The following is a 16,199-nucleotide window of genomic DNA, read 5'->3' as shown; positions in this document are numbered from 1 at the left end:
TCCCGGGCACTTTGCCTTTGATTTTATGCGACAATGCCTCCATGGCTGATGACGTTTTAACTGTTATCCGTGGTAGTCTTTTTTATGGTTCTATTTAGGGAGGTCCTGCACCTTTCCCTTTCTGTGTCTTTTGTCCTCGCGCCTCTCAATGTTTGTTGCTGTTTTGGTGTGTCGTCAGATGGTTGACTCTTTCCCTTTTTTTGTTCTCGTGGTCAGTCAACCAGTCTCCGGCCATCTCCTTTTCTTCTGTTTCCTTCCGTCTGGTGTTCATCTGTACTCGTCTTGTCTGTAGTGTTTGTTGCTGCCTTTGTGTTCTTTTAGCGCCTGGGGGGTCGTCTCCTCCCCCCTTTGGTTTTTACCTGCTCCATAACTTTTCAGCTCGCCTGTTTTTGGAATGGGGGACTGATGATCTTCGCTGTTTAGTCCCCCCTTAAACATCCCAACAACCACCACCACAATGTCTGTCAGATTATTTATTTAAAAAATGCTGTGACTTACCAAGTGAGATAGGCACAATAAAAACAATTAAAAACACACAAACACGCACACAAATTTCAAGATTTCGCAACCCACGTTTGCTTCATCAGGAAAGAGGGAAGGAGAGGGAAAGACAAAAGGATGTGGGTTTTAAGGGAGAGGGTAAGGAGTCATTCCAATCCCGGGAGCGGAAAGACTTACCTTGGGGGGGGAAAAGGGACAGGTATACACACTCGCGCGCGCGCACACACACACACACACACACACACACACACACACACACATCCATATGTGCGGACGGATGTGTGTGTGTGTGTGTGTGTGTGTGTGTGTGTGTGTGTGTGTGTGTACCTGTCCCTTTTTCCCTTTTTCCCCCCAAGGTAAGTCTTTCCGCTCCCGGGATTGGAATGACTCCTTACCCTCTCCCTTAAAACCCACATCCTCTCGTCTTCCTCTCTCCTTCCCCCTGCCTTATGAAGCAACCGTGGGTTGCGAAAGGTTGAAATTTGTGTGTTTTATATTGTTTTTATTGTGTCTATATACCAGCGCTTTCTCGCTCGGTAAGTCACAGCATTTTTTAATATATTTTTCCCATGTGGAATGTTTCTTTCTATTATATTCAGATTATTTATTTATTTAGAGAATAACATCAGTTGTATCACACTTCCCTGGGGCACTCATAACAATACCCTTGTCTCCGATAAACACTGGCTGTCAAGGACAACATATTGGGTTCTATTGCTTAACAAGTCTTCAAGTCACTCGCATATCTGTTAACATTCTGCAGTGGTGTTCCATGTCAAATGCTTTTTGAAAATCTAGAAATATGGAATCTGACTGTTGCCCTTCATCCACGGATCGCACAATATCATCTGGGTAAAAAGCATGTTGAGTTTCATACAAATGATGTGTTCTAAAACTGTGCTGATTCATGGACATACACCTTTCTTTCATTCTGTAGGAGATTTATTGCATTGGTACTCAGAATATGTTTATTAATCCAGTCTTCAATTTTGGATTTGATAAGGTATGTGTTGCATGAGAAAATCAGTAGCTTCACTGTCATAGTAAAGGTAGTGTAATGGAAAGCAGCATTATTTGCCACAGGTTTCGGAATTGAACATTAGGGTCCATTTGTGTGTAACCAGTCTGCTTGTCACTTAATAAATGAAAGTCTTCCGATGTAGATCGCACACAAATTAGGTTACTTTCTGGATATACGGACAAAATAACTCAATTTTTAGCAATAACAAACAACCACTCAGTTGATGAAAGACCTACGTCTAACGACTGAAAAACTGCATAAATCATACTAATTCACTAAAAAGTTAATGAACCAATCCACAAAGTTATAGAACTAGCTCCTCAACATTGGTTTGTAGTTAGATTTTGGAAAGGATAGGTCAGCCTTTCTTAGGTCTGTCTGTCTGCCTTTTATATTCAATAAATGCTGGGTGCACCCCCCTTATATTCCCCGAGTAGGCCTCATGGTTCATTGCCCTAGTATACACCTTTATGTACACTATAATTCAATATTTCCTGAAAAAATAAAAATCTATTTCACACTTCACACTCACTTCTTATTACTTCATTTAATACCCTAGATTCCTTCTCTACTTTTCAACTTCTGAAATCTTTAGTAGATACGTTGTCTCCCCATATTATTCAACTCATAGTAGGTACTATGTCTACACCTAATGATCACGTCCCACTACTCTCTGACTCATCACTCCATCAGAGTATTTGCTACACCGACTTTACTTAATTAAGCATCATAATTAACTCCAATCTGGCTTGCTTTCTCCTTCATTACTCATGCCTCCTCCTTATGTATATTCATAAAATCATCATAGTTCTCAGAACCGTTACAATAAACAACAATGTGTGCATATTTCCCGATGTACATGTACCTTCCCCCTACAACACTTGACAGTTCATACCTCTCGACAGGCTTCTAGTTAGTAGTTTTATTGTTTGTGTACTCGTGTATCTTTGTCTGTATGATGATATGTGTTTGTGTAACCTGATTCTTTGGCATACTTACATAAAATAAGTTATAGGTTATTGGACTCAACATAAAATGAGGACTTCTGCGATAGAAGTAGATGAATATGGAAAGAAGGAAAAATAGGCAGGTACTCAAAAGAGAAGTAAGAAAGGAAAAATAGAAATGGTTGCTAAGATCGAAGAAGAGAAAGAAGATAGCTCCAAAGACAGGAAACCCTTCCCACCCCCCTTACCCAGGATCCCTACTTCGCCGGTACTTGAGTGAGAAGCCAGAGGAGGTATTATGTTAAACGTCTCCTACAGAACGGATATTCTCGTGTTCGCATTTGAAGCCCCAAAGAAAATCTTAGCAACCCCTATTGAACGGCAAATGGTGAAGAATCATTCACACTTGTCTGCGAGGGTTGTCTGGAAGGTGTGTTGTGTGATAGCCATGATTTATTAGTTAGTGTGAATCATGCTTTAATCTACAATACCCACCCCTTCCAAAACCAATACAAACCCTCCCCTTTACATAACATCTCATAAAAGGTATAAAACGTTCTATAAAAATAGAAAATTATACACTGCAATCAAATAGTTGTTTAGTTAATTACTTTACACTATATCTTATACACACATAAAATACTCTGTTCAGTATATGTCTTCTAGACATCACTCAGTTTAAACATTACTTGATTTTATACCTTTCACTCAAATAATATTTTGTTCGTTACATTTCATGTCTAGAGATCACTGTTCATCTGCGATTCTCTTAAATTGGTCCTAATATTGTAGTCATATCCGGTTAACTAATTACGAACATTATAGTATAGTTTAAGAATTCAAGAATAGATTATAGAATAGTTTAAGAATTGAAGGGGATTCCGTGCAGGAAAACTAAGTTTGAAGAAACACCGAAAACAACGAGGGATCTGACGGTTGAACAAGTGCAGACAAGTACCTGTCATTAAATTTTGTTTGAAAGTCTCCCCACTGCAAAACAATCACCACTTTCCTAGGTAACACAAGATTAGGTGATGTTACATTTTCTTCTACTTTGTTTTGGATAAGCTTGAATTCTTTCCACATGTCATCTATGACCTTGCTAGTATCATTAAGTTTGGAAGAAGCAATAGTCTAAACATTGTCAGAGGTTATACTCTCGGTAGCTTTTCGATCTATAATTTGTTCAAATGTTTCCTCCAAACTACATATATTTATAATATCAAAGTTAGATGTATTCTCTTTGAAGTATTTACCGACATTATCCACTCGAATACTGAGACCTGTAATTTGTGATTGAATAATCGGTATTAATTCCTTAGGCCGATCTATACTCTGTTTCAAGGTAATTATTCCCTGTCTTACATTATTTTATTCACTATTGTACGCATCTTCCAAAGATTCTAAGTTTTCAATAGGTTCTGCTTCTACATTATTACATTTGGCATCAAATTCAGTTTTTAAAGCATCCATGCCTTCGCATAGATTACTAGATTCTTTGCTTTGAGCATCTATGACATTTAATGAACCTATATTCAACGTTTGAATTTGTAGTTTCATTCTGAGCCTTTAATTGAGAATTTATTAAGTCTAGTCCTTTATTTAGAATCTCACCTCGAGCCTTTAATTTAGAATTTATTGAGTTTATTAAGTCTAGGTGTTTTTTAATTCACATCTAAAGCTACACTCTGAGCATTGAAATGAGCACTTAAAGCTTCACTCTGGGCTTTGAAGTGAGTGTCTAATTTAGCATTTCAAGTTTTGATCAGATTTACTAAATCAGACCAGTCAGGCCCTTCTTTAGTAATTCTCATAGCCATGGCTGGTTCTGACTTCTCTCCAACTTGTTGTATACTGTCCATAGGCTTTAGCTCTTGTGAACATTTAGTAGTAATTATAAATATACCAATTACACAATCAAAGTTCACCCCACAGTATTTTGTAACATTTCTTATTAGAGTAATAAAGTTTCTATTTCACGCTCACCTGGCGTAGAATTCTAGCTGCGTTGGTGAGCGGATGCGTAATCAGCGCTGGTGAACAGCACTGGCGCCGGCGGTGTCAAATTTTGTTTTCGGCGTCGGTGAGCATATGTGGAATCAGAACCGGTGATCAGCGACTGGCGTCGGCGCCGGTGCCTTAGGCTGGTTTCCACGTCTGCGTCCCCGCGATGTGGGTGAGAGCCACTTACTCCCCACACCGAATCTTCTTTGATGAATAATTCTCGTTGTATTTCTTCTTAGTCTAATATGTCGGAATCTTCTCTCTTTTCTTTTAGCATAATATCTTTCTTACGTCTTCCCTTTTATTGCATTTATTACTTTTCACCATTTGAACTTTTAGGTTGAATCCAATTCCATGAAACAGTTCCCTTGTCTTGTAACCCCCCCCCCCCCCCTCCCTCGGCCTGCTGGTCGCCACGTTCTAACACTGTGCGACAGTAAGAAGTAGTGTGACTTTGGATTGCAACTAAAATTCACACCCCTTTCACATCAGTTGACTCACTTGATATGCACAGCCGATCTTCTTTTTCTCTGGATAGCCGTCTACGTTGATCTCCAAAACCTCCTTCTCCGAAGAATAATGCTGGTTACAGGAATTTCTCAGTCTGTCTCTCTCTCTCTCTCTCTCTCTCTCTCTCTCTCTCTCTCTTTTGAACTAAGTAGGTACTCACAGAATACTTTTAATTTAGCCTTGGTATATTTCAACTTCCACAAAGAACAAATTCACCGCTTCTCACATAAATATTTGAATGTTTCAAGCAAACTGATTCGTCTAGTATTAGATTCGATTAAATACATTTTTTAGCATAGTTTTGGCAACCACATAATTATGAACATGTCTTACTTCTAGCAAGTCCAACACATGAAGTACAATTAACTGTCTATAATCAGGTGTTCATTTTTCTTTAACAATAATCAAAGACTCTAAAACAGCAAGGAATACTACATGATTACTTCTTGCTCTTCCAATACTGCTTCCGTGGCGCGAGTGGCAAACCCTTGTCAACGCCGTTTGACTGTTGCTGCTCGTGACTCCTTTCCATTCTGCACATACAAACCTGTGTAGTGCAGTATGTATGTTCTCCCACACTTATTTTTAAAATATTGTGTGTTCGAGACGGTAGAAGGACGAGTGGTTCTGCAATTTATGCCGAAATTCTCGAGGCACTACGAAGAGCATGGCATGAGTGTACATGAAGGCAGTGACCACCTGGTATATATATTTTAAGATAGCTGTACTTTTATTTATTTACACAAATTATTGTTTTATATGTTTCATACAGGCTGTCCTAGAAGGAATGATGAATATTCAGGCATAGGACAGGGATCGCCATACAAAGCAAAAAAGTCTAATAAACATGGTTTCTAAAATACATACATTAAGAGCTACGAGCACTTCATCGTCTTCACCATTGTGAAACATATCACTTCTACTGAACAAGTGCTCATAGTTCTTAAAGGCATGCATTTTAGAACTCACTTTTACTAGACAACTTGTTGTTTTGATCCATACTATTTCCTCTTACAATATGAGATTCAAAGAGCTTGCAGTAGAAGAGATTTGTTTCGTAGTATTGAAGTGCTTATAGCTCTTAAGACATACATTTTATTGCCTGTGTTTACTAGACTTCTTTGCTGTGAACAATCATTCCTGTCGTATCCCGATTATTGACCATTCCCTCTGGGACACCCAGTATAGTCATTTTAATAAACATTATGGTTAAGGAACTAACAAACAAGGAGTAATACAGCTCAGTGGCATCACATATGATCAGTAAGTACTTGCCAATATTTACTGAAACTTCGTTGATTTCGATGAATTTTGTACCTCTTGCAGTTTTGCATAATTACATAGTTTTCAAGGCTGACAGAAATTGCAGCAAACAGAAATTAAGTACCATGTAAGAGATAAAAGTGATAGGACTCTGTTTTCATGGTTGCATTTTTGCCCAGAAGCCACAGATCATAAGAACTAATGCGTGCTGTTGCAACAATGGCACAATGCTGCCATTGGTCTGCTTAGTAGTAAAAGTAACTACTTTGGTATGCTTAGGGACCTGAAAAATTTGCATTTTGTGATAAATGCGAATATAGTTGCAAATTATGCTTCAGAATATGAAATGCAAGATTACGTAATAAATGTTATTACTGAGTGAAATGTATCCAGATGAAATATTTTATCAGAGATAATTCAGAATAGTTATGTTTTTGTGTATAATTATCAAAATGTAATGAATTTTTGGTTGCTGTTATTGCATATCATCTGGCAAAACCCAGTTGGAAAGATATTATGTGTAAGGATGTGTTTCCAAAGCAGAAAGGGTATGGACACAATGGTGTATCAGTCTTCTCAATGCTCTGTTAACATGTCAGTTATGGGTGGTTGAATGGTCTGTATACAAGCCGTGTAATGTAATGTTGGACTCATCCATGAGGTGTAGTATCTTTGAACGAAAAAGTATGTATATTTGTTTGCTGGCTAGAGATTAAAAGTTGGTATAATCACACATTCACGTGCAACACAGCTTCCAGAATATGAAAACTAAATTTTGGAAACCATTTTTCACTGATTCTCTTCCTATCGCTCTGCATCATTAATTAGTGCAACTGTGTCAAGCAGTGCACCACTAGAGGTGTATTTGAATATTATGGGATTGTTTTTCCGACTCATCTGCATTAACTTATATTTTTCTACAGTAGAATAAATTGCCACTCATCACATCAACTAGAAATTTTCCCTAAATCATCTTGTATTCTCCTACAGTCTGCACTATAGAGACCGGAAAAAAACCTTGTCAGTGTATTTCAACCACGCCGGAAGTCTTCCCCTAATATCTGAATAGAGCTATTTTCAATTTTACGTCTATGCTAAGTACTTTGTCATTTCCGTTTGTAGCATTGTCTTGTATGGGTCGGACAGCTGTAGGTGGCCACAAACGGGTTGAAATCAGCATTTTGCTGATTTTGTAATTATAGAGTGGATGCGAAAAGAGAAATGTTGAGAAATACCTTAAATGAGACAACAACAGTGTTTACTAGTGAGTAAATGCTGCTGATTCTCAACATGATCATTTGGTGGAAGCTAAACACAGCCAAAACAGGAAAATAAGAAAAGCTTATTTCAGAAAAATCTTCTTTCTGTTAATAGTCAGTTTCCTCACACAAAGGATTTGTCGTAAGGCACATAACATGACAACCTTTTAAATTTGTGTGTCTGATTTTTTAAGTAAATAAATAAATTATAAATGAAATTCGCCAAAAATAGATGAGTATTTCATTAAAAAGAATGCTAATTTTGCCAAAAAAAAAGAAAGCTACACTTTCAGGTCCCTAGGAATAATGTGTCAAAGTGCATGATGAAAGTGTGTGGACGAGACAGATGTCTCTTGGCAACCGGTAGTTATTTTGGGGTGTGTTATGCAGGTGCAGTGTTGGTCTGGGTCTGTTTTTCCTGTCATAGGCTTGGACGATTAGTTTTGACTAAAATGGATAAAGGTGATTATGAAACTGATTTAGACATCAGTGTGTTTCCCAATCTGTGTTAAGAGTTTCAAACTTAGGTCAATGAATTGAAGAAAATTGGGTGGATTTACATGATCAACTGGCTCAAAGCTACTGCTTGAACTCATTGACCATATTTCATATTAATTAGAATGGCTGTTATGCGGCTAATCAATTCACAAAAAAATCCAGCCAAATTATTCGCCATGTTTCATGAATAAGACCATGTTCTGCTTTAAGTATATTAGAAATTAGTGGGAAGTCTCTCATAGATATTGGACACTCTTTCCTGGAGGTAGAATGCTGTAGTAATAGCAAAACAGTGATCTGTATACTTTTAGTTACATGCTTATTGTCTTAGCAATCAACAGTAGCATAAATGCAGAGGTTTAACCACAAGTTTGGTCTTGGCTGCGTTTTGAAAATTTGTTGTTTTCCCGCTCTGTTGCAGTGTGAACGAACTACTGATATAAGACCCGAAAGAGAACTTAATTTAAGATTTTAAGTTGCCATTGGTTACCAGTCTTGATTTATCAGCCTTTTATTCTGGCTAATTTCTCACCTCAGGGGATTTGAGTCAGGCATGCGCGCCCACTTATTTCTCCCTTCAGTAGATTTAAGTCCGGCGCCATATGCTGCACGCGTTCGTGCTCGCACGCACATGCACGCACGCGTGCACACACACACACACACACACACACACACACACACACACACACACAAACAACAACAACACAGTTTTTTCTTATGTAGGTTAAATCGTCGTTTGCCTTGCTTTACAGCTGTTCATCCAGGAAGCATAATTAGATACAGGGTTTTTTAACAGGTCCTGTGGGTGCTTATTCTGTAGGTATTAAAAAAAAAGTGGGTATTTCTCGCTCCTGCATGTGGAGCGTTTTGTTCATTTTGCTTCAGTTAGTGTTTTATGACATTTACAAGTTGTTTAACTAGGGACAGGAAAATTTCATGGAAACGATAACCAGAAATTAGCAGTTATTAGCAAAATAACGTGAAATCTGTAATGTTTATGACATATTGTGAAATTTGTAACTTTGCAATGTATAAAACAACTATAAAAACAAAGATTGCAGTTTTACGAATATTCTTAACTGATAGTTACTGAATGTTAAAACTGCATTTTGGCTTCTAATCTCCTCAAGGCTGAGGGTTCGTGAATGGTCTTAAAATAACAGTTCATTTCCTGTGCAATGAACATTGATTTGATGAATAAATAGTGCCGAAATTAACAAAAAAAAAAACACAACTAAATTACACAAAAAACACCACTGAATTAGGCAAAAAAACACTGTATTAAAAAAGCACTGAATTCATTAAAAAAACACTGAATTCAGTAAAAAACACATAAATTTCATAGAAAAAACACCAAATTTGGCAAAAACACCAAATTTGGCAAAAAAACACTGAATTTGGCAAAAAAGCCAACACCGAACATAGTGAAAAAGAAATACCAGCACCAAATTCGGCAAAAAACAATACCGAATTTTTTTATGAAATAAAACAATTTTTCCTGTCCCTATTCATAAAATTTACACTTTATTTCCTATTTGGAGCTGTAACAGCAATCAGTTTTTTGTAACAGCAATAAAAAAAAGCGATTTCTATAAATCATTTGTGTCAGTGAAGGGATTAGGTATAACTGGTTGAAATTTTGTGGCCAATTAAACCTTTGTGTGAAATTAAAGCAGATCATAAAGTTTCATTTCAATCAAAATTTTAGATATTGAATATTTCAAACGTGAATATTATTTCCTTAGGTTTTAATTTGAGAGAGAAGACTTGTTTGGCTGTTTCGAGCATACAGTATCATGTGGGAAGGTAAGTTTTGTATTGGCCTGCATATGTTGTTTACATTATGTTCAGATTAATAGTATCTAAGACTTGTTTGAATCATTCTCTTCCATAGATAATTTATAACAAGAGAGTGAACATTTTCATTCAGTGAATGTTCACTTCATGAAATGTATGTAAAGCATTTTTAATCTAGCCTGCCGGCTGTGTCTGTCATTCTTTCCAGGCTGATCTCACTCAGTGGCAGTCTCTCACTGTGTAGCTGGATAGTAGAGTGAAGACCTCCACTTAACAACACTTGGAATCTCGTGAGACAAGATAAGTTAGAATGCAAATGTTTAGAAGTTGATGAATTTAACACCTTATGCGGAATCACTATCTCTTTGTTCGTAGTCTGAATATTTACATTTGCATGACTTTATGCAGGCCAATGCAGACATAGACTTTAGTCTCCTAAATATTTTTTGTTGTGAATGCTATATAAAAACTTGAATAATTTAAGCATCATGTGTAAAAAGACCATAATTTTCTAATGAAATGTTCGGGAACTTCTAACAGGCATAAAAATAATTGGTAAGCATTGAGTTTTCAGACTGAGAAGTACCATCTTGAAGGGGGGGGGAGGGGGGGAGGGGGAGCTGGTTGGCTATCTGTCAATGCAGTAAAGGATCTGTAGGTAACTAAAGGTTGTTTCAGAACAACAGAAGTGTTTAGAACAAGTTAATATTACTTATGAAAGATGACCTCGTGTTACTTTCAAAGAATAATTCAGTTTGTGGTTGCATAACTGATGAAATATTTGTTTTGGAAATAGTTCTACACTAACATTTTGATTTATTTGTATTTGATTTCTTTTGCTCCTATTTTCAGGGCCGTGACCCCATTCTCAAGTTCTCATTTATTTATACCATCCAAACCATGAGCTGGAATCGGGCTACAGCCCTAAAACTTAGGCTGCAGAATTTCTAGTTACAAAACACTTCTGTAACAGCTCTCAAAAGCAGAAATAATTTTCAGCTGATAGGATAGAGGCCAGGGAGGGGGCTGTAAAAATATATACCTGTATAATGAAAAATGAGCAGTGAAGAATGAAAGTATATCAGGAGTGACAAAAGTAAAGAATTAAATACTGAAGGATGACCAAACAAATTATTGTGCACATTGAATGTGTGGAAGGTTATAAACTCTTCAACTGCTTTGATACCATTCTAATTGTTTCTCTCTTACCCAGGTTTGAAATAACACTCACTCACTTTTGTCATCTGATCACACAGTTTCAGGTTTTAATTCTTTTTAAAATCAAATAATTTGTGGGTAAGGCAAACCAAAGACTGCATTTTATTGGCAGGACACTTAGAGAATGTAACAGGTCTATTAAAGAGGCTGCCTACAGTACGCTTGTCCCTCCTCTCTCAGAATATTGCTGCATGGTGTGGGATCCTTGCGAGAAAGGATTGACGGAGTACATTGATAAAGTTAAAAGAAGGATAGCATGTTTTGTATTATCGCGAAATAGGGGAGAGAGTCTCACTGAATGATACAGAATTTGGGGTGGACGTCATTAAAACAAAGGCGTTTTTCATTGCGACGGAATCTTCTCACAAAATTTCGATCACCAACTTTCTTCTCCGAATGCGAAAATATTTTGTTGATGCTGACCTACATAGGGAGAAACAATCACCATAATAAAATAAGAGAAATCAGAGCTCACGCGGAAAGATACAGGTTTTTGTTTTTCCGTGCACTATACGATTGGAATAATAGAGAATTGTGAAGGTGGTTCAATTAACTCTCTGCCAGGCACTTAAATGTGATTTGCAGAGTATCCATGTAGGTGTAGATGTTTTATCTTCGAAGCTGTAGCCAAGTTAAAAAAATTTTCTGCTGTCTAGCTACTTGTATAAGTTTATCATTGGAACTTAGTAAAAGTTGGCAAGAGTGCAGTGAAGTTAGTGTGTAGGCCTTTTACTTCACAGAACAGGATGGCAGCATTCCAGCTGAAAATAATGCTTCATGGCTTTTCTTTGAAATTTGAATTTTTTTATACTCTACATATTTCAGTGACTTTTTCTTTGATGATGTACAACAAGAGGAATACTTACATTTGATTCTCAAGAGTCACTTTAGGAGCACCAAGTTCAGAAGTACAAAATAAGAAATCTGTAGCTCTTAATCTTAAGATGTATAATTTGACAATAGGAAATTCTGCATGTAACGTAACAATATTATGACAAGGAAAGTTGCTACTCTCCATACAGAGGAGATGCTGAGTTACAGATACGCACAACAAAAAGATGGTCACAATTATTTGTGACAAGTCTTTAATTTGAAGTATTCATACCAGGAAAATTTTGATAAGCACTGTGTTTATCGACTTGTTTCAAGTATTGGTTATAAGCCAGTGACAGATTTAGATTTATGTGGGAGTATACTTCAGAAAATGCAGTAGCCCTTGTGCTTTGTAAAAGATGGATTACAGCTAAAAGCTCGACACTTATATTTTCAATCCTGATGACACATGTGACAGACTTAGAACAGTATGTATTTTATTGTTGTCCAAATGACTGTTCATTCCCTCTTTGTGAAGGTGAGTGCGGGGGACTAGAAATAAGTCTGACGATGAATATCTGTTTTAATTGCAAATTTTAAAATATATATGATGCAGTAGATAATGTTGGAAATGTCATGAGGCTCTTTGCGGATAATGCTGTTATATACAGAGAATTCGCAATGATAGAAAATTGTAGCAAACTGCAGGAAGACCTGCAGGGGATAGACACTTGGTGCAGGGAGTAGCAGTTAAACCTCATCGTAAACAAATTGCAAATACACAGACAGGAAGACCATTTATTATATGATTATGCAATTGCAGAACAATCTCTAGAAGCAGGTACTTCTGTAAAATATCTAGCAGTTTGTGTATGGATTAATTTAAAATGGAATGACAACATAAAATTAATCACGAGTAAGGCAGATGCCAAACTGAGAGAGTCGTTGAAACAATCCACAGAAAATGTTGACTGCCATCAAAGAAAGTAACTTACAAACCTCTTCTTTGACCAAAACTTAAATATTGCTCATCAATATGGGATCTGTACCAGATAGGACTGGTCGAGGTAATAGAGAAGTCCCAAAGAAGTGCAGCACTTTTTGTTAAAGATTCATTTAGTTAGCAAGAAAGTGTCATAGAGGTGCTCAGTCAACTCTAGTGGCAGACACTGCAAGAGAGACATTCTGCATTATGGTATGGTCTCCTGCTAAAAGTACTGAGAGCATATATTGGTAGAGGAGTCAACCAATATATTGTTTGCTCCTATGTGTATTTCACATGTATTTCACAAAAAGCCCATCAACATAGAATTAGAGAGATTCAAGCCTACATGCAAGCTTACTAGCAGTTGCTCATCCTGTGAGCCATATGTGACTGGAACAGGAGAAAGGGGGAAGTGACACCAGTACACAAAGTACTATTCATCACAGACCGTAAGGGGCTTGTGGGGTGTAGATGTAGATGTATATTGTTTTTCATCATGTTAATTTATAGGAACTACATCTTTTCAGACTTTCAAATAAATCTAGCCAAAGAAATTGTTCAGTTAAGTGGTTATTGTTGTGTTTTGATATCTGACATCAAAAAATAAATATTAAAGAGAGAAGGTTAGCTCAATTTGTAAATAAAGGCTGCATAGGACTTCATTCCTCGGTAAGATTGTGGATATTTCTGTAGCTATCACCTTAATGTCCAAGACATTATGATTAAATTTATAGAGATATTCTGAAAAGTAATACTGGTGCAAAGCGTGTTTAAATTAAGATTGCAAAAAGTTGTAAAATTTGATTATGCATGAGTGTGATTAAATTGGCAGTAAATTCGGGGAAAATGAAGTATGTACTTAGAGTGATAGTAGAATGAATTTAGTGCAAGTAGAACAAAAAAATAAGGAAAACCACAAAAGAGAGAGCGTATGAGTCCCCATTTGACCAATTTTTAAGTACTGATCATCAGCCTGGGACCCTTACGTAGGTAGAAATAATGGAGGAGATAGTGTTCATGGTGGTTCATTTAGTCAGCACAGGAGCGCATCTCAGAGACATTGTGCATCAGAGATGTATTGTTGAAATTCCTGGAAAAATATGTTCCAAGTAGAGTTAAGCAATGTATTACTTCATACCACATATATCTCATGAAATTTCAATGATTAAAAATGAGAGAAATTCAAGCTTTTTGAGAGGTTTACTGACAGTTGTTCTTTCCAATGAATCAGGAAGGGTTTGTGTTAGTGGTGTACTTGTACTCTCCAGTGTACAATGGTTTGTGCAGCTCAAATGCATATGTAGAAATTGTTTGATACAATATGAGCAAAGGTTCTGTTATTTACACTTCAGAACGTTGGTTCAGCCAAAAACTGGAAGTGAAGGATATGATCTGCACAGTAAGACACATAGACACTAATCAGTTTGGTTCCCCCATTTAATCTACTTGTAAATTGTGTTTCGGCAATTTATTAACAAAATATAAGTGCATATAAAATGTTTCTAAATAATAAAGAAATAGCAAAATACCATGTGGCTCATTGTGAAATTTACCTACTTGTCACTTCTTGAAGTTTATTACTGAAATAATTACTCTATTTTGACTTGTCTTCAGACAATCTGTGGTATTCTAGAATGAGTGACGTATCTTGTCTAAGGAATACTGGTCAATTTTTCATTAGTACTCTTTCAGTTCAGTGCTGTTTTCAGAATGTGTACAGTACAACAAGACAAACTGCAGACAAAACATCGAAAGTCATAAAACATTGTCATTATTTGCAATGAATACATTCTGTTTAAATAACTGTTGTCATACCTTGGACCGTAAAAACTGATAAATGGTCAACTTCCTAAGATTACTCTTATGATGTTTGAATTGATGAGTTGTATGTACACATTCAGTTGCTGTATGTGAAAGGAAATTCATTCTCTCTCTCTCTCTCTCTCTCTCTCTCTCTCTCTCTCTCTCTCTCTCTGTGTGTGCGTGTGTGTGTGTGTGTGTGTGTGTGTGTGTGTGTGCGCGTGTGCGTGCGTCAAAAAAGCAAGGGGCATGAGTTGCCATGGGTCGGCTATGGTCATTGGTCTCTTGCATGATGTAAAGAATTGGAACTGCCAAGTCAGAAAGAGCTTGCATTTAATTCTCTGATTATGTTAGTCATGTATGGTGATGAAATAAGTTCTTGTTTATTTGGGCAAAACTGGTTATTTCATCATGATACAATCACATTTAATAAATATTTGGTATGCTGTTTCAGGCATAAAACAGGATTAAAGGAACTAGAAGTTCTGAGGCGTCTGAATGATGCAGATCCTGATGACAAATTCCACTGTTTGAGGCTATTCAGACATTTTTTTCACAAAAACCATTTGTGCATGGTGTTTGAACCTTTGAGTATGAACTTGAGAGAGGTGAGCTTCATATTACAGTTTAAACAAGCACTGTACTGTGCAGTTACATGTTGTCTGCCCATGTTTTGTATGTGCTGCTGTAAATATGGAAACTACAAAAATTTGTTAACAAATTTTCACAGGTTTTGAAGAAATACGGAAAAGATGTTGGGCTTCATGTAAAAGCAGTTCGTTCTTATAGCCAGCAGTTATTTTTAGCCCTGAAACTTTTAAAGAAGGCAAACATTCTCCATGCAGATATTAAACCTGACAATATCTTAGTAAGTAACAGAACAATCAGTTGAAGCGTGTTATATTGCGTGTAAAATTATGTTACAGTAAAGGTAATCATCTCTTCTTTGTTTCCCAGGTTAGTGAGAGTAAACTAGTATTAAAATTGTGTGACTTTGGATCTGCTTCACATGTGGCTGAAAATGAAATTACACCTTACTTAGTGAGCAGGTTCTACCGAGCACCTGAAATAAGTAAGTTCTTATTCTTAAGATTTTGGACCAATATGCTTTCAATTTAATATAGCTGAAAATTTTTGCTTTTTCTAGTTCTAGGCATACCGTATGATTTTGGGATTGATATGTGGTCAGCTGGTTGCACCATATATGAACTGTATACAGGAAAAATCATGTTTGCTGGAAAAACAAATAACCAGGTATGAAATATTTTGACAATAAAATCAATGTTGAACATGTTACTACTTATTGTAATGAAAATTAAAGATGGCTTTAGTACTTTTCGTGTTGTACACATTTCACACTGAAAAATTTACTTGACATGTAGCATTGTGCATGTCTTTAAAGAAAGGAATTGCCCAATGCAAATAATGGTAGTTGACCAGGAATAGCATTATTTGGTAAGATATCGTGTGTGTGTGTGTGTGTGTGTGTGTGTGTGTGTGTGTGTGTGTGTGTGTTGGGGGGGGGGGGGGGTAATTTTTTTGTCACTCATAATTTTAGTCAAAACAAAACACCTAGAGTAGAA

General features: G+C 36.7%; 1 protein-coding gene across 1 annotated transcript in view; it reads left to right on the top strand.

The window, feature by feature from the left end:
- LOC126482400 (serine/threonine-protein kinase PRP4 homolog) overlaps positions 1-16,199 on the top strand; it is a 148,489-nt gene that overhangs the window by 101,509 nt on the left and 30,781 nt on the right. Inside the window, exons 11-14 of the mRNA XM_050106516.1 lie at positions 15,071-15,224; positions 15,347-15,484; positions 15,574-15,688; positions 15,764-15,870. Of these exons, the coding sequence (XP_049962473.1) occupies positions 15,071-15,224; positions 15,347-15,484; positions 15,574-15,688; positions 15,764-15,870 (514 nt within the window). The remainder of the gene's footprint in view (positions 1-15,070; positions 15,225-15,346; positions 15,485-15,573; positions 15,689-15,763; positions 15,871-16,199) is intronic.

The sequence above is a fragment of the Schistocerca serialis genome, chromosome 5 (genome assembly GCF_023864345.2).
Source record: "Schistocerca serialis cubense isolate TAMUIC-IGC-003099 chromosome 5, iqSchSeri2.2, whole genome shotgun sequence".
In the NCBI taxonomy this organism is placed as follows: Eukaryota; Metazoa; Arthropoda; class Insecta; order Orthoptera; family Acrididae; genus Schistocerca; species Schistocerca serialis.
The sequence above is the reverse complement of the archived record's forward strand: the minus strand, read 5'-3'. Positions and strand labels throughout refer to the sequence as shown.